Below are 24,810 nucleotides of genomic sequence, written 5' to 3'. Positions count from 1 at the left end.
ATGCTCAGACTACTCATAGGTACTTCATACAACCGCACCTCAGGAAAAACAGAATATCAAGAATCTAAGTTTTTAGCACCACCTGTGGCTTCTTCTGACTTTAGCATCTCATAGCCGGGTGCAACAGAAACTGAAACACAAAATCTCTCTCTTTCTTTCTTGTTGTCCCTTAGTTTTTTTCTGTTGTTGTTGTTGCCTGTATCTCTGCCCCATTTAGTTTTATGTACTTCTTTTGTAAATATTTGAAGAGCTAATGCAAGATCACCATGGCAAACTTTCATTCCTACTCTGAAATCCCACGTTGTTGGCGGACGTGTTGTCACCCTTCACGCATGTACAATCAAAAAGATTACTATTAAGTAGACAAAGTGAAATTACTTTTCCTCCTCCACACACCACACAACTTTTCTGAATCTACGCAAATCACTATTGCCCCTCTTTAAAGTGTCTGATGCCATCATCTATCCATGCCTCCTACACCTCTGCTTCCTCTTCATCTGCATGTGTGTGTGTGTGTGTGTGTGTGTGTGTGTGTGTGACAGAAAAAAGGCAGACATTAAGATACGCATACATAATGATTTGTCACCAAATAGCAACAGTATGTCAGAACAACTCAAGTAAAGACCTTGAAGGTACTGTAAAATAAGGTGCACACAAGATGCACACCTGGGCGCTCAATGGCCAATGCTTCAGTACAAAATGCAGGCTCAGTAAGGTCACCCTATAGGAGCCGTTGCCCACCCACTTTCCATCCTCATCACCCTGGAAACAGGACGATTTTAGGATGCTCCTCTGCATAGACAGCAAGTGAATACTGGCACGCAAGCTTAAAAGCAGAAAATCATTACATCTAGAGTGCTGCCATTTGGTCATGAAATTAAATTAGTTTTATTGTAATGGTTACAACAACGATCTCTTTAGTCAAGCAACTAACCAACCAAGCGACCAATCAGCACTCAAACTGCCAGACGCTGCATTCACAGAATAATACTTCACTCAGTAGGCATAGAAGCTTTATTTGATTGGCCATTTTCCACTTAGAACAGAGTCACTCTCATTTGAGTGAAAGTTTTTTTTTTTTTAAGTTTTACAACAGCAAAAGACTTTTCACACCAGAACATAGGGGCAATGACAACAGCTTGGACCAAGGAAGACACGAATGTTCTTACAACACAATTTGCTCTTTCAAGTCTTCTTGTTTGTTTGGTTTTAGGGGTTTGGAGCAGTGCAACATGTAAAATAAATTGATTTAGACATCTTAAAGGGAAGGAACATTTCCAGCTTTGATGCACGCATGCTCTTCAGGGAAATATGCAAAAAAAAAAAGGGCAATTGATGTGCACTAACCTCATGGACCCCACCGGTGTACAGCAGTAGGTATATGTAGAAGATTTCATGCACAGAAGTACAAAATAATAATAGCTGCATGGTGGCTCACTTAAGGTACAGGTCATAAGAAAATGTTGATTACTTTTAGCAATAATTCAAATAATTTACAATTTATCGGCAGTAGAATATTTGCAAATACAGAAAGTGTAAACTTTCCACGATATAAAACATTTTGGCATGAAACCACACAGAAGTGAAAGGAGTACTGCTTGCACTGAAGAATGCAATATAAACATGACTTTCTCGCTGGAATTCAGTCACTCGCATGAGACTTTTAGAAATGGCACAGTTACAAACAAAACACATACATTCACGAAATTGGAGGAGCTGAATTTGATGTTTTTGGCTTTATATTGCCTAACTTGACGATAAAGTTGTGGCAGAATACATTCTCTACAGAAAATGCCACATTGATCCTAAGATGTTTGGATGTATGAGATATGAGATTTGTTTTTCATGCATAATGTTTAATACATTGCAATAGATAGAATTTTTTTCTCTTGAAATGAAATACACCAAAAATAAATAAGAATAATGGGTCCTGAATGTGTTCCACCAGCATTGACAGCAGAAAGTCTGGGATTCAAAAACACGAAACATCTATTTAAGTTGACACCAAAAAGCTACAGAATTCAATCTTACCTTTACATCTTTTGTCAAAGCACTTTGGTCACATCAGGACCCCCTGACCCATAATGTTTACACTTTTCTTACTTGAAGTCGATTTTGTCGCTAAGTGACTGTTATGCAGTGTCATCACCTGGTATTATGAAAGACACAGCAAGGTGATACATTTCATGATGACTCATATGTACTGCACTACAGCAGCAAGTACAGACAAATGCACAGGGGGCAAGCGACCAGAAAAAGGAAAGACAGACACTCTGTGGATACACTCGTGCACCCAGGTATACTGTATTTTTTTACACTTCGCTATCACGACTCTGCATCCACCACAAAATACAAGAAATGTGTCACGCTGGATGAACACCATGAGAAGTTACTGGCTGCAGCTACTGCATTGCGAGCTGATGATTGTTTTGAAATTTCCAGCTTGATGAAAATGTGAAATTGATGGTTTTGTGCAGATGGACAAAATACATCTGTAAATAACATGATTGGTGTTATTCCCCAGCTAGCCAAGCTACACTCTCAATCTCTCTTCCTCTGTGGTTTGATTTTGCAAATCAGTGGTTTGAATCGATCAATCCACTGTTTCATAATGGATCTGCCTGATAAATGTCTTGACTGTGAGCTGACTCCAGTGGACAACATTACTGTCTCTTCTCACCCCCACTGATGTATGTACTGAAAAAAACACACTGAAAGAACACTCTGCAATCAAGGTGCCAAAGGGCGCTTTTCAAAAAACACCTGCAGTGATCTGACCGGGGATGCATTTTATTTGAAAAAGAAGAACAAAAGGAAAAAGAGGACTTCACTTGGACTGATTATCCTAAGAGGACATACAACAGCTAGCTACGTACACCAGCCAACAATTTAAGTAACACAGATTTATTTAAAACAACCTCTTAAAAAACTGTCACAATCACTTAAATATCAAGACTGAATTAGCGGTACTGCTTGCAGAGTGCTGATATGCTCTGAGAAACCTATGCTTGATGAAGTGGTGAACATTCCGATCAGAGGAAAAAGCAGTTAGTTTTTACAGCAGAGGGTGTAAAGGAAAAGAAAAGCTTGAAAAACAAAAAGGTTTTGATCCCCAAAGACAGGAAACAAACTTAACCTCATTCGGATAGAGCTTCAACCAAACATCGCCACTGCTTCTGCAACCCTCAATTTGTCTCTTCTCATCCCCCTTGATCTCTCGGTTCACTATAGCCCTAAATAAAGTTAACGGAGCACTACAGCTCCCCTCTTGAAATAAATGCCAAAGAGAAAAGGTTGAGAGCACAGACCCAACCACTGCTACTCGTGGCGGTGACTGCGCTCTCCGACGCCCCCTGCGGGCTTTCAGGTGGCATCATCATCATCATCATCCAGGTAATGATAGTTTAGGGTGATAACAGCGCTGATGAATTCTCCGAGCTCCACAAAATCAGCTGTAATGATGTTGATGCCACTCTCCCCAGGTCTTTGCGATCTGATCCACTGCATCATTCCCGGTAATGCCCTGCAAGGATGGACATAACATGCACAACAGTGTCACATTAGGGGAAAGAGCACTATGGGGAAAAGTCGTCAAAAAAGATACAGAGAGCAACAGATGAAGGGATGATTCATGGTTGGTTGGTTTAGCACAGAATGGGGCTGACTGTGATAAAAGATATCTGTGACGCAGCATGTGATGTCTGGCTGTGTCCTTCTCACAGCTGGTGTCTGGTTGTGAGAAGGACACAGGACACTCACTGGACGTGTTCATGTGAGGCAAGCACCGGGGGAGCACATCCCCAGCAAACGCCTCACCCAGCATTATGCGGGACTAAATTCTACAAGTTATCTCCCCCCTCATGTTTTCATGTTTTCTTGTAAGGCTGAGTTCTACACTGGCAGTCGATGTGGCAAAATGAACGCTTGGAATTTTGAAGGATACCTACATCAAAGTAGCTAAATGCCTGGTGAGAATGGCTGATAGCGGAATTATCAAATGAATAATTCATGCAAGGAAAATTTTATGGTTTTGCTGCTCAGGCTTTTAACAAACGGGTGACATTAAGAAGGAGTGAAATACAGACAAAGCTGAGGGTAAATCTGAGGGGGGGGGGCAACATATGAATAAAAGAAAGAGGAAGGAGAAGTATAAAAAGCATAGCCTCAAGGTTTTTATTTTTTTTGCAGCTGTTAAAAACAAAAAGGATTCAAATGAGTTCAGTGTCAAATGCCTATAGGGGCATCTGTTGAAACCAACAAGCCTTTTAATTAAATTCCTAAATGCCACAGTAAATCACATATATTTGTGTCTGCATGTGCACATGCCCAATAACTTAATTTTATAGTGGGTTGTTATGGGTAAATCGTGTCACAGCAGAGGTGCCTGAGGTGTTGTGACAAGTTTTGGTCCCATAGTGCCAGTGTTTATCCTGTCAAATAATCTTTGGCACAATGTGTGTTTCGCAGACATAAACACAAAAAAGCCCAGATAATTCAATTGTCTTTCAGTTGTATGCACCTTTCTGTAATTGTCTCCCTCAGTCCACTAGCCACACCCTTCATCACAGTACTGGCCTTCGGTGTCAGAACCACCTGGGAGACAAAGAACGTCCCTTTCCTCCTGCAGAGATCACATCATGCATTTACATTTTTGCTGTAAATTTCTTGCTTTGGTTACCATTTGATTTATTCGTGTAAGGCACCTTAAGACATTTGCTGCACAGTATGGCTGACTATATGAATAAACTTAACTTCACTTTTGCATTGGTTGCAATAAATTCCCCCCCCAAAGAAGTCAAACATTTTGGATTCATATATCCAAAATTATATATGAATTGATATTCAGGTTTTACTGAAGATGTTGCTGTATGTATAAATGTATTTGTTTTTGTCTTAGTTGTAGCAGTATACCAGTAAAATTAAATGAATAAGATGAGGAAATTACCCATTATAGTTGGACTCAAACAAAGGTAAAGATCCAGTAAACTACTTAATTTGATAAGTATCTAATTGTTGCCCATAACATGACCGAGAAGAGAGACTTACCTCAATTTAACCTAATTCCAAATGCCCCCAGATAAATGAATGTACTGACATACCTGCGGTCAGTCACTGATGCCTGGAGGAACTGAATCAGCTTCTCTGGGTCAGTGGTGTTGGCCCAGGGAGAGGGCATCATCTGGCCTGGCCACAGGAAAGGCACCTCCAGTGCCATGGGGTGATGGTAGAAGACAAGCACCTGGTACTCCTTCTCCCACTGATACTGCAGAGTCACCTGAGTACGGATGGAGAATGTTCAGGGGAGCAGGAGGTTATGTGGTGAGAAACGTGCCGTTTCTGTGCTGAGTAACTGAAAGACATTTAACCAGACTCATGATATCTACAGAGTCAAGGAACAGCCCTGGAAAGACAAAAGAAAAAATATTTCTACAGCACGTTCAACTTCATTAAGAGCCGAAGATACGATGCCTTTGCAAGTTTTTGTTATTTCATTCACACATCCTAGTTCAAGATAAGAGTAAGTCAGCACAGCAGACCGGCCTTTTACCCCAAAGAAGCTTGGCTCTTCTTTTAAAGACATAATCTTCTTTGAAACCCCTGTGTTTAACACTTTTTTTTTAATAAAATGAAAATGTTCAAGCAAAGTAGCTAAAAAATAAATAGTTAAAACTAAATAACTGTCTGAATGATATGATAAGTACAAAAGAGGAGCTCTGTCGTGGGGAGCATTGAGGAGAAAGAAAGATGTGTGATATCTGAATGGGCTCTGTAGAATGTACCTGGTAAATGTAAATAAATGAATATATGTGTCTCATGTAATAGATCACTCATGCAAGAAGCAGCACTGATCAATTCTTAGATCGTAGAAATTGTCAGGTACGTGTTTTGGATTTCAGACAGTTTTGTTACATACAACCACAGTTATTATATTACTAATCAGTATCACATGATTAGAAAGACTGAAGACTAACAAATTCAGCAAATACTTTTGTGCACTGCAGCAGTTTATACTATGAGCACAATCTGCATCTGTTACTATGGTAATGTCTCAATGAAAAACCATATAAATAAAAATAAATAAAAATAATGATCATTTGTCAGATGATTTAAGAAAACAACCTTGTTGTGTGATGAGCTAGATGGTGGAAAAGCATGTTAGAACTTAAGTGGCAATACATTTAAATCACAACCTAAGAGTTGGGCATATCCAGGGAAGTCTGTGCTAATTACTGGAAGACTTTTTTGCTGAAGTTTGCATAAAATATCTAAAAACATAAAAACAAAAGATCTTTTAGTTTTGAGCAATCTTCTGGTATTGAGCTACCTTGTTTGTTTCTTAAATAAAGGAATAAAACAGCACAATGTTGCCATTGCCAAAGTCAAGAGTGATGTTATGCCATTGGAGCAAATGAAGATAAAAGTTCTCAGTTGCACATACTCATTCAAGACATAGGTGCAGCTTATTTTACATTAAGGCATACTAATACTCCCATTAGGAGGAGAAACGTCCTATTAGCCCACCATAAGGACATTATGACACATTAAATGCATTGAAAAATATGTTTTTAAAGAGACCAGATTTCACCTACACCAATTTTGAGAAATAACTTACAATCTATAAACATAGTTTTCCACTAATACTTGAACTAATTATAAAAATGACTGAAAACAATACTGTGTTCTGTGACATATTAATGTTGCGGCTACATTCTAGTGGAAAGAGGGCTTATATAGTCCTGAATGTTCAGACTGCATTTCAGCCAAACTTCAACAAGGAATCAACATTGAAATCCTGGTTGGTGCACACTGAGATAACAGAGCAGCTGTGAGGTAAACAGATGACAAAGGAATAGTAGAATAGACAACGAGTATCAGGAAAGGAATAAGTACCTGTGGAGAAAAGAATACCAGTCATTTGTGCTGTCTGAAATTAAACACCACTCTAGATGTCCCTTCAACAATGAGAAGCTTATTATCTCCCTAAATCCACACATTCTCTACTGGCTTTTCCTCTTCCCTTTATTTCATCCCCACTCAGCTGCAGGTCTTCTCTACTTGTCTTTTGTACAAAAGACTCACTTACACACACAACCGGACTGCATTTTTTTGCACATTTTTGCACATATCTCGGACTTTAACCTGTGCATTTTTTTGCACATTTTTGCACATATCTCGGACTTTAACCTGTGCACATACATATATTTACTTTACTTTACTTTATTTTGTATTCTATTTTATTCTATATGTATATATTTTTAATCTTATTTTGTATTTTAATCTTGCTTATATATTTTACTTTAACTTTCTATTAATGTTACTTTGCTACTTAGTTTATATTTTGTAGTTTGTATTTTGTGGACGGCGGTCAAAGGTCATTTCACTGCATGTTGTACCGTGTATAACTATGCATGTGACAAATAAAACTTTGAATCTTGAAAAAGGGCATGTTCAGAGTAAAAAAAAAAAAAAGAACTATGATTAGGGATGTGATAACCATCACTCTGCATCTCAAGTGATCAAAAAAATGAATGTCTTTTTTCTGGCCTGAGAAAACAATAATTACCAAAAAAACTTCTAGTCTTCTCGAGATCAAGTTGAAAACGGTTGAAAGTGCACCTGAAATTAACTTTAGGGACTGCTGATAAGTTAAATAACTTCCTGTTAAAAGTAAAGTGTCAGTGTACCTCCTGAGCGAAAACAACAGGGCAGAGTTTCTCTCCAAACACCTCTTTCAACATGGCCACCAGTTTTTCATGGTGCTGATTCTGCACACCGTAGAAGTGGTTGAAGTCCAGGAAGACAACCTCTCTGGCATGAGCTGACAAGAAACTACTGATCTGCTCTAGGCCTTCTCGGACCTAAAAAAACAAACAAATACACAAACATCAACCATTTCAATAATTTCAATAATGAGATGGTTACACCAAAATCTAGACTAACTATGACTGTGTACTTAAAGCAATACTATGTAACTTCTCAAAAAGCCCATTATGGAGCTCCCCCTACAGGCTTGGAGGTAATGTACGGTTACACTGTCGTAAATCTCTTTCTCTTCTTTGCTTCATCAGTCAACGTCTTCTTCCGTTTCTTCGGTGCCGAGCTGCCATGATGATCGTACTGACAATGTTGCGCTAGCTTAGCCTTATACCTGGGAGCGTGAGAGGGGTCTATTTGTTTTTGCGGTAGGTGTGCGAGAAAGCAAGTCGAAGTACTTCCGCTCAGCTCCCGGGCCGGTCCAGCAAAGTTACATAGCGCAGTTATTCCAACTCAGACCCCCGAAGGGCATAGGAGACAGGCCAATCGTAATATTAAAACTCATTCAAGCCGCATAATTTTTTTGAAACTGTTATTTTAAGGTAGAAATGTTACATAGTATTGCTTTAAACTCTCTGAAGTATCTTGCATTATTAAACTCTTAGTCTGCACTCAAACATACAAGAGATATACCATCACAGAAATGTACAAACATCACTTGGCAACCACAAGTATTGCTAAATAGTCATCACATTAAAAAAAAAATCAAAACACTCTGTGCTCCAACCGTGGCACTGAAGAGCCCGTGGGCGAAGTACAGCTCATTATCAGGGTCGCGGGGCTTGGTGGAGATGCGCAGGTCAAAAAAGCGGATTCCAGCCTCCAGTTGGCTTGTGAAGTTCATGGTCTGTGTAGCCAACCACTTCCTCATTAGCTTCTTGGCCACCGTGCCAAAAACAGAAACAAAGTTCTGCACCGTCTCTGGCTGTTCAGGGCCCACTGGAGATGCTTCATCGATGTAGAAACTGAAGGAATCATGGGAACCTGAGGAGGACATCAACGTGAGTCTGCATACAGGTACTGACAGCAGCATGTTTTATTTGTGGTGCGAGACAACTGAAAGAGATGGGTCAGTATTGGAAAGCAGCCTGGTGCCATGGCAACAACTCTGAATAACAGCATCCGTTGTCCTCAATCATGAACTCTGACAACTTGAAATGAGGCAAGCCTGGGAACACTCACAACATTTTTCATCCATCATATTTCTCAGAGAGAGGAGAAAATGGTAGCAGTCCTGTTGGGTTTTTTTTATAGCTAAATTCTACTTTCAATGTTAGTTTTACAGTTCAGAAGCACGTATACTATTTTCCTGTTCTTTTTGCGATATTTTCGGTCCACAATACAGTATGTCGGCCCAAAGAATGTTTCAATTTGTGGCTGAGGGTTCATTTTTTTCATTTTTGGAAAAAGTAGCTTGATGAAAAAATTCTCAACAAAAGTTCCCATTACATTATAGTTTGAGACCCTGTTGCCATCAGTAGCATGTAAAAGTTTTCGGTAAATGTGGAGTTGTTTTAGTTTAGTTGCTACCAATTAAGCAACACAAGTATGGACGGGCAGATGAAGCAAGAGAGACAGCTATGAAGAGGTTGGAATGCGTTATTCAATTCCTCAGCTGTTTGCCAAAGCAAAATCAAATGTAGAACCCTATTTTGCCTCAAATGTTATTGAACAATTAATTCAAGGACAGGTTTCATGGACAGTTGTGGGCTTTTCTTCATTATTACCTCATCAAATATAATGATTAAATCTGGAGTTGATTTTGAGTGTTGTATTCACATTTGGAAGCTACTCTAAAACCATAATATGGAGTCAAAGGACCTCTCAGTCCACCTGAAAGTGAAAAAGGCCATCCTCATGCAGAAAAAACACAAAGAAAATCCTTTAAACAGACAGCACGGTCATGAAGAGTGGCCAAATCAACTACAGTCAACTCGAGGAGGAAAAACACATCAGTAAGTGAAGAGTTACAAAAGTTAGGGTAGCAAACAGAAAAACCCTTTTTATCATCCATCCAACTGAAGAATATTCTTTGGTAAGACAATGGATCATTATCATTATTTTCATCATCCAAGTCTACAACAAAGAGAAGATTTAATGAGAGCAAATAAGAAAAGGTTCACCACAGGGTGCAAACCATCCATTACCCTCAGGAACAGAAATGTCAGAACAGAGATTAGACTTTAAGATGCCAAGAAATCTTAATATCTTAAAATCCCAACCAGTTCTGGGACAGTTTTTAGACAGATGAAACTAAGCTCCACCCCTGCTTGACTGACTGGAAGAAAAAGGTTTAGAGAACGACTCATGACCCAAGGCATCCAACATCAATTGTAAATTGTAGGATGGCATGGGCATGAATGGCTTTCAAAGGCACTGTGTAACTACTGTTTATTGATGGTTTGATAGAAAACAGAAACAGTCAGATGAATACTGCAAATTAGATATTTAGGCTGTCTGTTCAGATTCTCCTGAATGCTGCAAAGATGATTGGATGGTACTTCATAGTACAGATGAACAGTGACCAGAAACGCACCGTGAAAAACAGAAGTTTGTCAAGACAAAGAAAAGATATATTATTCTGAAATGGCAAAGTCAATCACTGACCTAAACTTCTTCAAACTGCATTTTATTTCCTGAACACTAAACTAAATAACTTTTTTTTTTTTTAAATGGCTGAGAAGTACGACATTTGTGACAAAACATAACTCTTCAGAAACCAATTTCTGTCACATCACTTTCAAACAAACTTTTATTTATCAGATATTTTTCAAACAAGGTATTGAATATTCTGTTAATGATGAATGGACGATAAATCTATGGCACCTCTTGATGAGTTTTTGACGGAAAGACAGAAACACAGAGAGGACAGACTCACTTGACAGAAAAAAAGTGCACTCTAAAGTGCTTAATTATTATTAATAAGCAGATCTAACGTCAAACACAGAGCTGTGGTGCTCACCGTTATCTCTAAAGGATCAAAGTATAATTTTTTTGTGAGTAATAATGTTGATTCTGAAGCATTTTCTTGAAACTGATCCAAGGTGAATGCCGTAATTTAGATGTGAAGGTTGCGTGTGTAAATGTGTGCAAATTACCCAAATTAGCTCCTCCTGTGCTACTGCAATCACTCCTATCTCTGCACCCCTACCTTCCACCAACACACTGACACACAGCCTGAACTGACCTTAAACTATCTATACACCAGTGCCAGGTCTTCACAGAGGATGGCCATAAGCAGAGTAGACAGTTGAATCCTGGGGTAGGGCAGCAAACCACATCACTACTGGCCCGAGCCGCGTCACCAGGGTCACAGCGAAACACAGTATGACCTTAACTGGCCACAGCAGCTGTATCAGCTGAATCATTTTCTTTTTGGCCCTAAATGTTGTGCAAAAATACATCAAATGTCACTAAATTATCATCATTCTCCATGTGAGTTATTTTCTCCATGCAAATGTCAGAAAATGCCAAAAAATACTCGACTGCTGTATCTTCAAGGCAAAAACGGTGCCCTCAGTTAGCTTCTTACATACAAATAATCCAATTTTTTTTTTTATCTAATTCAACATCAAGTATAACAAAAAAAAAACAAAGAGGGAGCAGGTCGTTACATATGAGATACTGATTGTAATTTTGGACTTTTTTTTTTCTTTTGAATATACTTTATTAAATTGACTAACCTGTAACAAATAAAGATCAAGGTCTAAAATCTTCAAATATTTTTTGTGATAATGTCTTATGGAAAGAAGTGCCGTTGATATAAATGAAAGTTATAATAGTAATAGTAATAAAATAATAGTAATAATAGTAATAAAATTCTGTTATTCTACAGAATATATATTTTTAAGTTCCAGTGACAGCTGAACCCCTAACGGAAACTTGTGATGTGAAAGTATCAGTCCATCACAATCAATCCTGCCTTTTGAACACGATTAATTATCATTTTTGTTATGAAATCACTTACTGTAAACGCAGCATCACATCTCAATGGAAACATACAATTAGGTAATATGTCAAACCATTAGAAACCATGAGCAATTAAATAATTAATTTGATGCTCTGGAATTCTTTTAAGAAGTCATGTAGGTAGTTACTTTGGTTTTAAGTTCAGGTTCAAGTTTCTTCCTTTGATTAAAAACATCACAAGGAAACCAATTTGCATAATGTCTGGTCTCTGGCCAGTTTGGAACATATGAAACAATGAACGAACCAGCTGTTTGCCCAACCCTTTTCTGTCCGGTCAGCTGACCGATTAGAGCAGACAGGGTCTTACAGGAGTAGGGCTTTAAAGCAGGGCTCAGTAATATGGGGTTTGTTTACCATGCAATACACACCCCAAAGCTGTAGGGGGAGCTCCGTAGAAAATAGGCGACAGTCTAGCCAGACTGTCGTAAACCCACCAGAGGCAATTTACGGTTTATTTTTCAAGACACTGGCAGAGAGTTGGAGAAGTAGAGATGCTTAACTCGAATCTTTTGGGCAATCCGGGCTGATTGGATCATTTCGAGGAGGGGATTCGAGTTATACTGACCACTTGAATCACTTGAGTCACTTATTAAAAAAACAAACAAAAAAAAAACATTTCTGCTGTTTAGTGGCTATGCGCCTCGCCTTTTTTTTTGTCCCATTTATCAATTCATTTTGATAAATCAAAGAGCAGCCTACGGCTACAAGTTCATTCATTTATTTTTGTCAAGTAATTAGTGTTGTGACGTTCGCGAACGAGCCGGTTCTTTTGAACGGCTCTTTGATATGAACGAAGGGAGCCGAGTCGTGGCGGCGCGGGAGCCTATTTCTCGTTCTTTTTTTTTTTTCTTTTTTTTTTACTCATGCGTGTTTCACGCAGCTCCCAGGGGACATCTAGTTGCGGATTCCCCCCACATAGGACAACTACGAGTAGGGGGGCTAGGGCGCAGGCAGCTTGCACGTGCCCTTCACATGAGCAGTGAGTGTCTGAGTGAGCACTGACACTTCTGTATGGAGGGGAGGCCTTCATGGCGCGAAAATAAGTGCCTAAGCAGCGCCACGCCGACAAGCGCACACATAGAACGTGAGGGAAAAGTAATAGAGGAATCTAGTCAGACAGTCAGTCACTCATTGCTCGCAGAAAGGGACAGAAAGGGAAGCAGCCAAATTTGTTTCGAAATGAGCCAGAGAAAGAGGAGCAATATTGGGACCACTTTTCAGCTGAGGGGGATACCAAAGCTAAATGTAACTTATGCATCTTATGTATGATTTCTGCCGCATTCCCAAATGTGTGCAGGACTTTGCGTTTGTGGAGTAACCAGAGACGGTCAAATAGGACTAAGAAAATCTTTTGAGTAACCATGGGTACGAGCGGACATGGCGGAAATTGATTATAAGCCTAAAATACTTTAAAAAAAAAATAAAAAAAGAGCCAAACAAGCCAGTTTTTTGAACGGCTCTTTGAAAGGAACGAGCCATGAAGAGCCGGATCCCCCAAAAGAGCCATAAATCCCATCTCTGCAAGTAATAATTCAATGCCATTTTATCTGAAAGCCAGACACAACAGCTAGTGTGTGCATTTACACAGCGACAAATGTGGTAGCATTAGGTGAAGCAATGCTGAGTTTAGACCTACAAGTAAACAACATGGAATGATCTTGCCCTCCCTATATCACTAAATGATTATTTTTCAACGACTGTACAAGATGCATGAAGCCACGCTAACCGAGCCTGTAGCTGCCTGTAGCTGCCTGTAGCTGCCTACTGTAGCTGCCGACTGGGCGCTCGCTCGTCAAGTCACGAGACAGAATCGAAACTTAAAAAGCTCCGAGTTGGCATGGATCCGCTACTTGCCCGTCTGAATCGCTGGCTCTGGGTGACTCAGCGGTCAGACGGGCAAGTAGCGGTGGTTCTTCCATCACGATATCTATTACAAACTATATTACAACTCTAGAAGCTAACCGCATTCAAATTAGCCGTCGACAGCTAATGGAGAGGGGGTGTGTCTCTCAGGCTACCTGGCTCGGCTCAGAGCCCTTTACGACCTGCCGTGAAGCAGTAGTTCTCGGCTCTCGTGTGTCGCGAGACTTCCAGAGCTAAACAAAGCACGCGGCGCCACAGGCAAAGTTGCAAGCGCTGTTTCGGGCTAGGGCCACCAGATGGAGATGGAAATGTCACCGTTTTCATCTGAACGGGTCAGCCAAGCAAACTGATGATTGCCAAGCAATTTTATGACCATGAAAAAGTTGCATAGCATGTCTTTAAGGATGCAGAAAAAACAAATGTGTTTAATTTTAACACTGAGACAGATTTTTTTTTAATACTAAAGTTTTATGTTTTAGGACATAATTAAATAGAATTCACAGATCTCGAACCAGGTCTTGGTTAGGTTAGGTAGAGATTAGGTAAATGACAGCCTGAGATGAACAACAACACGTGATATTACACCATAACTTACACACCATCACACACCATTGCGGAAGACATTCCAACAGATGGCCTCACATTTTCTGTCTAGAATACGTTGATATACATCGGAGTTTATGGTCAACTCAATGACTGCAAGATGGCCAGGTCCTATGGCTGATAAACAAGCCAAAAATGATCAACCCTCCAACATCTTGCTTGGCAGTTGGTGTGAATTTGGCATTATGTCCAAACATGCCCACTTTGTTCTCACCTGTCCAAAGGACATTGTGACAGAAGTCTTTTATTCAGATGCAGATTTACAAGCCTGTGCTGCCATGTTCTTTCTAGGGAATAGAGGTTTTCTTCTGCAACCCTTCAAAACAGGCCATACTTGTTCAGTCTTTTTCTAATTGTATATCATAAACTAAGATTTAACATGCGAACTGAGGCCTGTAGTCACAGGTGTACTTTTATTTAATTTTTCAATTTCTCTAACCACTCTGACTGTGCTGTGAAATTGAAGGGATGCCCACACCTGTAAAGACTGGTAACTGTCCTCTATGTTGTCCACTTGTGAGTAATCTTTCCCACTGGAGAATGGTGATCTCAAGTTGTATTTACCTTATTTTAAAATCTGTATGGATCAGATGTGTGTGTGTGTGTGTGTGTGTGTGTGTGTGTGTGTGTGTGTGTGTGTGTGTGTGTGTGTGTGTGTGTGTGTGTGTGTTGGTACGTAATATCTTAAAACTGAAAAGAGAGTGTGCTTTCTTTTTTACATGACTGTGAGTAAGCCAATAAGATATTTTTGTATTTTCCCATTTAATTCCTGGCAATCTGACAATCTCTCTAGTAAAAGCTGTGGTGCATTAGGGCACCATGGGACAACTGTTAACCTAACACTTCTTCTTTAGTAGAGAAAAGAAAAATGAATTGATAGGGGCAGGGATTCACAGAAGAGATGCTTGGGTTCTATCTGATCACTTTGATTTGACAGGGCTACTGTACAGTCCATCGTCATAAGGACTTGCTCATAGAAAAACATTCATAAGCTTTGTACTCTCAAGCTGTTTGATGGCTTCACTGTTATAAATGAATGAATAAATGCCAGCTTTTTAAAATATTTTTTTCAATATGAGTCACCGTGCTGAGTTGAACTAAGCAACATAGAATCAGACCATCCTCCTTGTCTCAATATATATGCCCGGGAGTTGGATCAAGTTATCAACCTAAGTATGTCACTGCAATGTTGTATTAACATGAACACAGGCTTTATTGTTTTCTAAAATAAAAAAAGAAGCAAGAAGATGGCAGAATGTGTGAAACACTGAGGCTAATCTCTATATGAGCGTATACATGCAGGAGTGATTTGATTCCCCACTGCATTATTTTAATATGTTCGTCCGGCTTTGAGAAGCTTCATTTTGTGCAATTTCACTTAGACTAGCGTGCATTTTAAAAGTCTGGTTTTCATTAGATTAACACAGTAATTTGTCTTTTTTTATTTTCTAGTGTCATAAAAAAAAAAAAAAAAAAAAAACATGAAGTCAAAGAAATGGTCACAGCAGCCGGAAGGCACAGGAGACTTTGAACTTTGGTAACGGTTTTGCTCTGACAGTCAGCTTCATAATTACAAGGCACAAACTGTGCCTGCCAACACACGGTTTGTGTGTTACTAAAAGTGAAAAGAAACAGAGCCAAAGCCCGAAGGTGAGACAGAAAAAGGCACAAACGAGCAGAGACAGAGGGAGCCACTTATTGATGATGGTGGTGGTGATGGCTGATGACTGTTGCCTTAAAGAATTGACCTGTGTGAACTGAGTCATTCTCACTGAATGAGAGCAGAGCTTTCAGAGAGGACCACCGGTGGTTTATACTCTTCTTTAAGCAAAAAAAAAAAAACATTACCTCTCACCGTGGTCCTTTTCAAGGTCTATTTTGGGATGTTAAGAGAGAGGAGAAGAATATGAGAAGGGAAAGAGAAATGACAGGATGGAGATGAGTTCAACGTTACTAGAAGATAGATATAAACTGAAGATTCCTTATCTTCTATCATCTCCTCTTTGTCTGTAGGATGTTGGGTCTTTGGATGTTGCCCTTTCTGCAATCATCTATTCTTTAAACTCCTGTTCGGTTTGCAGCAATCTCATTTTGTCTGCAGCAATGCTACCCTTTTTCCATTTTGTTTGAGTAGCAGTCTGCAAAAGGTCATACATCTCGGATGAAGCTGAATTATTTGACTGTTAGAATTAAGTGTTCTTCTGCTGGAAAACAAATTAGCTCCAAGCAGATAGTGGAAAAGAACCCGTAGGGACTCCATATTGAACCACTTCAAATATATATGTGGCAGCTACAAATTCTGACAACTTTGTCATGCTTTATGACAACCATCACTGAAATCCCATTTAACTTAATGTGCAAATGAAGACACTGGTATTGCTTGAAAAAAACAGTGCTAAATTGGATTAAACACTTTTCAGTAGGTTAGTCTGATACTGAAAAGGTTGGTGAAACATTAAAGTTAATTTAAGAGCCACAAATAGACTGGATGTGCAACCGGTAAAATATGTTGACTTAGGAAAAACTTAAAGGAAAAGGTTGGTGTACATCCATATCCTACAACAGCTGTATTGTGTCCATTCACCTTTGTTTTCTTTATTTCCCTGGAATTAATATTCTCATCATCTCTGTTTGTCTCACAACCAAACTTCTTGTTTGTTTCGATTGTTCCATTTTCTGTTTTTCAATGGATTCTACTTGATTTTCTGGCCTTTAAAACATCTTATTGCACCACCAGAGTTTATCCTGGCATGTCTTTTTTTTTTTACCTTATTTTAGGGTGTGAAAGTCATTAGACTGATAGCGGGATACAGAGCTAAAAGTCCTGAACTGACCTTTTTTTCCAATCCAGAGAGAACCACGAAGACCGAAGGCAGCTCGTCTCCAAAGGATTTGCTTACACATTGCCTGCAAGACAATCTTAACTTAATTCAATAGCCTTCACGCTTCTCCTTTAGCTAAAGGTATCCTATTCATTTCTTTCCTAAAGCCTTGAACGGTTACAGATGGCAATACAAGAGGTTAAGAATGGCTCCCCTGAGCCCACTGCAATTCCGATACTGCTATTATGAGGGCACTACATCACTGAGGTACAGTGTCTATCCTATCTAGTAGTTTGCCTGTTCGGGATGAAGACATTTTTCTTCAGAGGTAAATATACCACTTTTAGCCAAATGTAATGCAGAGTGTTTAATTCATGACCCCAATTAATGTAATGAGCTTTTATCACCAATAGTTTTCAAACTGTTCTGATCATTATTGTTGATATTGGAAATGAAACAAATTACTTTGCAAAGGGGAAAAGAAGAAACTAAATAACCTGTTTGTCATTTCTGTATGTCTGGCATCCTCTTCGTCCCCTCTGGAGAACAAATATTTAGAAGTACATCGTTAAACAAAAAAAGAAAGAAAAGAACATTTAAAGATATGAGTTGCAGAGGGTTGCATTTAGGGACTCTCTTATCATAAATGTAACATAATATTCAAACTATGTTTGCAATAAGTTAGAATCACATGAAAATAACGTTCTTTTCTTTTTCTTGCAACACAAGACAACTAAGTTTGAGTCCCTTACGGCCCAGTGTGGTTCAACAACTTTTTTTCACATTTGACTATGTTAGGGTAAGGCATAATAATTCGTAGTTAAATTTAGATATTAATAAATGGTTATAGGCAGTGAAAAATATTACCATCTCACAATTTCTGCAATTTTATTGTGATACTGCTGTGTTTCGGACATTTGCGACAAACACACATATTGCACATTTTCTTGTGAGGCTGATTACATGAACTGACAGTGTGGATCCTCCTTCCCAGAGTCCAGAGTCTACCGTGTTTCTATAGTTGCCCAGAGCAGACAGACCAAACGCGAGCTTTAATGAAGTTTATCCTACATTCTTGAAATAGGAAGATGAAACAAGGGATATTCAATTGGTTGCCTTCTCCTCACATGTCAGTGACAGAACCACAGAGAAACAGATCCACAGTAATTTTTGCCAACAACTGCAGGCAAACTCAGCCATAAAAATGTGTTGCCAGGCAATCTTCAGCACTTACCTAGCAGATCTAGTATTAGGTAAACAGCCTATCATGTCCCTCACTATTTGGCTTAGCCAGTGGGGGACGTGACTGCATCCTTTCTCAACTACATCTTCTATGCCTCCTATGGTCATCCTTCCACCCTTAGTGGAACCAGCGCAGTCCGCCCGAATCCTACTCCATAGCTCCTCATAATGTGACGCTAAAGTGGCCAGTGGCCAGTGTGTTGCCAGTAAAGCAAAGCTGCTATGACCTTACCTCACAAACACGACGGATAAGCGATAAGGCAAATGGGATTATCCTCACGAATATGTGCATGATTTTTTCTCAAATGATTAACACAAGCAAAACTCTCTTGCCCTGTGTCATGAGTCACAGCACGATACACAGCTCTTTAACTCTAATTATCTAAATGACAACGTGCCGGTCAGGAATCATGCTTCCTCTTGCCCTCAAAATAAAATGAAAAAAAAAAAAAAAACTTTCTACATGGATATTACCGAATATCCTCCTTTCTCAAAATTGTTACAAGGAAGTGCTCACAAAAAAAGTTGTTCTTTCTTAGCTCATCTAAATTTTTCACAACACCACTAAGTTCCCCCCAGCTCTCCCCCAGGTGACACATGAGTCATTGGTGCCTTTAGGCCCTGACAATCATGCAGTTTTTACTTAGTCATAACCTATTCTTTTGACAGAATCAATCATCTCTTTCACCATCCCAGCATATATAGCTTTAAATAGTTTTTCACTTATCCAAGAATTGATTACTTTTATTTTCCTCAGAATTTTATTCTCACAATATGTTTTACCTGGTTACACTGATGCCATCCAGCTGTATATTTTATTTAAAGCTAATAATGTCTTAAACTCTTCTGTCCAGAGGACAGGGCAAAACTGTTGTGAGCTTTTATCATTTTGCCTATTGATTACTGTAACTCACAGACACTGGGTGATAAGGATAATTTCAATCTTTTTTAAGGGACATACTTTTTGTCTCAATCTATCATTATCATTGAGTAAATGTTAATTGCACAACTTAATGGCCAGAGGCTAATGATACCATCAGCGTTTAGATGGGTTCCCTCTACGCGCCTTGCTTTATTGATGTAATTATTTCGGCCAATGGGTGTAAAATCTCCCAGGAAATTCAAAGAATGATTTATAGCTTAAACAGAGAGCTTTCGTTATTGTGCAACCTAACAGGGACACGGATGTCATTTACTTTTCTCTGGTGGTTGAAATGATTTCAGCTGAAATGATGAATGCCAGAACAACCTGAGGAACATAGAAAAGAAACCTGAGGAGGCAAAGAGGGTGAGGAAAGAGTGTTAGAAAATACAGTACAGTTCAATTGAACCCGAGTCAGATACTTATCAAAAAGTGAGCTATAAGGCTAAAGACTTAAAACTATCTTTGATTTCCACTGCATCAGGGAAAACTGCTCATTTAGTAATACAGCCAGTTTTAGATTGCCTATATGAAAGCACAGAAATTCTGCCATGTGTTGCTCTGCATATACGTGTAGGACTATAAGAAACTGGTACTTGGAAATGAATGAATGGATGAAAAATACTTTATTTATCCCAAATGTAAATCATACACACAGGGAAACACAGAAAGGCAGAGAAGTTAGAAGTGCATAGAAATGCATAAATCTAAAGGAGATAATTAAGTATTACAAATTATTACCAATTCATCTCACTGTCAGGGATTTGTGTGCTTTGGAAAGCAAACCTACATGTGCACTATGCTCTATTTGATTTATATTTGCAATTTAACCATCTACACTGGTTACACAAACACATCAACAACAACATAGATCACCCAACAAATAGACCAGCCCTGTAGTCAACAGTACACTACAGGACCTTCATAACCTGCATTATTACTACTGCAGCGCTTGAACTGATTTCAAAATTAGTCAGAGAGATCAGAGGTACAGGAACAGCAACATCACATTTGGTATGCAGGTACAAGCTGACTTACAGCAGCTGTTGTCCTGTCAAACACCGGTGCTACAAAGAGAAACTATAATGTGTGATAAAGTGAACAGTATCCTCCTCTTCTACATAAATCATTCGGCTGCACAATACCTCAAAAGAAAGATTTGCTAATCATACAGAAGGTCTGTGGAGTTACATACCATTACATGCTCTCTACATGATTAAGACCTAATACAGCCTGCATCATCCTGACTGTGGCTGGTTATTTAATTGATTTGTTTTACTCAAAAGTAAGTAGCATCCCTAAGTTACAGGTAGTAGGAGTGGTATGGTAAAGATTACACTGCAGCATTTTTACACCGACATCCTAAATTGAAGCAATCCTTGCATGCAGGTTGAGAAGAGATTAAACTTGTGCAGGAGGTGAAACGGTAGATCTTTGTGATTCTTGTGTGTCCCACTTTTATTCCTGCTTGAAAAAAGGCTGCATTCTGAGATGAGACAAAAGAGTGTGATGTGCGACATGCGCTTCTAAGAAATCAAATGTACACTCCAAGAAGAACACGTGGCTGCTGCTAAAATAAGGTCTTATAAAATCCTAGGGATTGGAGGATTTATCTTGGTAAACATTATGCCAAATGTTTATAGACAAATACAAGATGGTGCCACGATTTGGTGAATGTTTTCACAATCTGTATCCAAAGGGAGGATGGACTAAGAGCAACTGAGCTGCAAGACAGAACCAGTAAGTAATGACACGTAATTAAATTGGACAGAATATGTTTGCATGCTGCTTTGGCATCGGCAAACTGTGGTGTAACACAGCACAATCTGTGTGATTCAGCAAAATGTCAAGCATGCATGCCATGCTGTTTCAGATCTCAGTTGGTACTGGATTAAATACAGGAGCAATTGCATAACCTCTATTAGCATCCTCAAGAGCACTGGTCAGTACTGGTAAAATGCCACGCCTCATTGGACATTGAACATCAATCCATCTGCATCTGAAATGCCATGATTCCACATGCCAGCCAGTAAACACAGCAGGCAATTTGTAGTTAAACGTGAAAGGAGAGATGGGGATAGTGAAGCTGAGACGGAGAAAAGGGATTAAGAGAGAGTAGACACAAAGGATTAGAAATTTAAAAAAAATGAAGAATGAACGCGCTTTCTGTGGAGGTGTGATAATCGCTCGGCAGCAAATGGGGAATTAACTAACCGCTAATAAGCCACACCATCAGTCAGATCAGCAGCTTTACAAACAGTATTTCCAATTTGAATGGAGTTTAGGAGACCTGCACACTTGTTGGCTAAAGGTCTAACTGCTCATTTTCCTATCTTCAGAGGGCACAGACTGAACTCATCTGCAACGTATCTTCTCCTCTTTGGCCACCACCCCAGCAAATACACCAGAAGTCAAACACTAAAACGAGTAATCCACGTATTATTCATCTCTTATGCCTCTGGCATTCTCATCGGGAGAAGAAGACATCAGTCACCTTGGTGTTATTCACAGCCTTGAGATAACGGCCCTTAACGCAGGCAAGTTGAGCTGAGACTATGGGTAGCACTTCTCGCGCTGCGCAACAGGTCCTGCATTGTTCTAATTATGTACAGTTTAACTCCCATCATTTTTTAAGGACGCTGGAGTTGCAGGGAATGCAAAGTAAAACATCAAAGTTTAAGAAGTGGCTAAATGACCACAGTGTTAAAAGTCAGCACACCCAATCAGTGTAATTCTCATGCACTAGAATAAATGCGCGATGAAAATAGCTGGGCATGCTCCACACGTGATTAAACAGGGGGGCAACGGAAAGAAGCACCTACCGGGAATGGCCAGGTTAGTGAGCGGGATAGTGTGCATGCCCTGCGGTAAACTTGCCATCCAGTCTGCGAACCGCAGGTCGCTTCTCCCGTGAGACGAAGCCATGCTGGCACCTTGCACAATGCTCAGTTCTCCCGGACCGGTGCCTGCGCCAACCTGGAGTGCGCGCTCTCTGTCTCCCTCTCTATCCACACACACACACAGCCTCACTTCTCTCTCTCCCTCTCACACACACACACACACACACACACACACACATTAGCGTGTCCACACCCCCTTGAGCAGCAGCACATCGGCGCGCAGCACAATTATGAAGATGCGGTTGGACGGATCCAAATATGGCAACACTCGGTGGGTAGACGTAAAATACGTGACCGAGTAATACCACTGACGCGGGTACATTTAGTTATATAGTTACCCTTTAGAAAGCACCAGAATATAATGCAACGCGTCCAGTTTTATTACACAGAACACATGCGTCTTCTCATAATCGAATTTAGGCGGCCAGAATATCCACCATCCGACGGCTGCAAGTAAAACCTCTTTTCGAACAAGGCAGTTGGTTTGTGGCACACATCAAAGTCAAAGATTAACAAGGTTGATGCCACAAAATACGTTGATTCGTGAATAACTTGTTTTGAATGAATGGAATCAATAAATCACGGAGTGGAAATATATAATATCCGATGTATTTATCTTATCAGAAGCCTACTTTGCGAAGAATTTTGAATCCAAAACCTGATTGCAAGGAGCTTCATGTCCAAGGTCGTACTTGAGTGACTGAGAGCATTATGGATGTGATTCATTACAGCTGCAATTAAAATACCAGTGACAAAGAATTGCTGACATAATCTGTGGTGGTAATCAGCTGGCACGCCACTATAACATGAGTCATTCAAAAAAATGGACCAAACTGGTATTAAGACTGAGAATAGGAAGACTTGCATCTTTGTATCTTTTTCATATGCATGACATTTCACTGAGCCTAAGAAAGAATCGTGCCCACAAACCCACACTAGGAGAAAAAACAATAAATCAACTGGGACACATGTTTAATAGATTGAACAGAAAATGTGCTTGCATAACATCAATTTACTGCGTTTAGGTTTGCTGTTCATTCTCGATGATTGTGCATAAATCAAACACACATAAACCCATAACATGTTGAATATTTGGCTTTTTTTCCAACAGTACGCAATTCTGTTCTTACATCTTAATAGATCTGGGTTGGGTCAACATTTTTGGGGATTGATACTACATATTCAAAGGATTGACTCTCAGCTTAATAGGGTTTATGCCTTATATCTTTTGTGTATCCAAAGCCAAGAGCTCCTGAACTAAATTTCATTATGCCTGCATAGTGACAATAAAGATTCTTGATTGATTGAACTGATTCAATATTACTTGCTTTCCTTATTGAAAGAATCAGTATAAGATTGGTCAGCTTTATTCTTATCAATCTTAGTTAGATCTGTTTTCATTCAATTAACAAGACGGTCACAAGTAACCCAAAGTACTTTTTCATGCAATAAGATTTAATGTCGTTACACTGAAGTGTTTAGCCGATATAAAGTGAATACTAACTATTTCAACTATACTTATTAAAAGTAAATATTTGGATTTTGTTTAGGGGAATTAATTAGGCCCTAATAATATGTTTGTTGGTAAAACATATTATTTGGGCCTAATTAACTCCCATGTTTGTGCAGGTACAGTCATTGCTGGTCACTTCAGAACTCTCCAGCACTTAGTCCTCAATCATTTCTGGATGCTATTAGATGTATGTTTGGGGCCATTGTCCTGCTGGAACACCCATGACCCCTGACTCGGGCCCAGCCTTCTGACACTTGGCCCTACATTGCATCCCAAAATCTTTTGGTAGTCTTCAGATTTCATGATGCCTTGCACCTACAGTATATACACTGTATATATATATATATTCTTTACATTTTTAAACAAAAGTTCATTTAACAAGTTTTTTTCCTAGGCAACCATTTTTGCTCTGCGTTTCTTTCTGTCCATTTCCCATTTGGTGGTGTTTCAACAATAATTTTTGATGTGAAGTGGCACGGGTGTAAGGTCTAATCAAATTAAAAATATTTCGGACATACAAAATCGATAATCACATAGCAGAAATCCCTTTCGCTGTGGTGTCTCCACTTATAGGATTGTCAAATGCAACACCAATTCCAAAAAAAGCTGGGATGCTGGGGAAAATGTGCAGAAATAAAAGCAGAATGCAGTGATTTGCATATCTCATAAAGCAATATTTCATTCACAACAGAACATGGGAAAAAAAAAAAAAAAAAAAACTAAAACAAAGCTCAGCTCGAATTTGATGGGGGTTAAAAACTAAAAACGTTTCTCACTTTTTTTTGGAATTCAAGATGCAATACGGTTTACCGAAATATAAACTAAATATCTTGTAAAATTTGTTCCTAGAGAAATTAAGGAATGGTGAATATAGATTCAAGTTCAGTCATACTGAAGCTTACGTAATTTATCAAAAAAGGTCAAGTCAATTCATCAAAACATCATGTCGGATTTGCCTGACATTAGTTTGCCACAAATCTGAGTGCTTAATAGACACTTGACACACACACACAGTAAATGCTCTTTAATGCGGTGTTACTGCATCTGTCTGCTCTCTTTAACCAACTTTGCTTAAACCTGCTTACTACACCCGTTTACAATTAGTCATTTTAAAGAATAGGGTCCCTTCAGTTCTACCGTTGACATTTGGTAGCGTTAAAG

The 24,810-nt window shown here is 39.3% G+C and overlaps 1 protein-coding gene across 1 annotated transcript; it reads right to left on the bottom strand.

Annotated features, from left to right (window-relative positions):
- Positions 1–996: 996 nt before the first annotated feature.
- On the bottom strand, positions 997–22,320 carry plcxd3 (phosphatidylinositol-specific phospholipase C, X domain containing 3). Its single transcript, XM_075467726.1, has 6 exons — positions 22,059–22,320; positions 8,543–8,799; positions 7,686–7,859; positions 5,100–5,275; positions 4,520–4,621; positions 997–3,523 (listed from the first exon to the last, which is right to left on the bottom strand). The coding sequence occupies exons 1-6, from the start codon at positions 22,159–22,161 to the stop codon at positions 3,364–3,366; spliced, it is 972 nt and encodes a 323-aa protein (XP_075323841.1). The 5' UTR covers positions 22,162–22,320; the 3' UTR covers positions 997–3,363.
- Between the last annotated feature and the right edge of the window lie 2,490 nt (positions 22,321–24,810).

Source organism: Odontesthes bonariensis, chromosome 6, assembly GCF_027942865.1.
Source record: "Odontesthes bonariensis isolate fOdoBon6 chromosome 6, fOdoBon6.hap1, whole genome shotgun sequence".
In the NCBI taxonomy this organism is placed as follows: domain Eukaryota; kingdom Metazoa; phylum Chordata; class Actinopteri; order Atheriniformes; family Atherinopsidae; genus Odontesthes; species Odontesthes bonariensis.
Note: the sequence above shows the minus strand (reverse complement) of the source record. Positions and strands in the feature narration are given on the sequence as shown.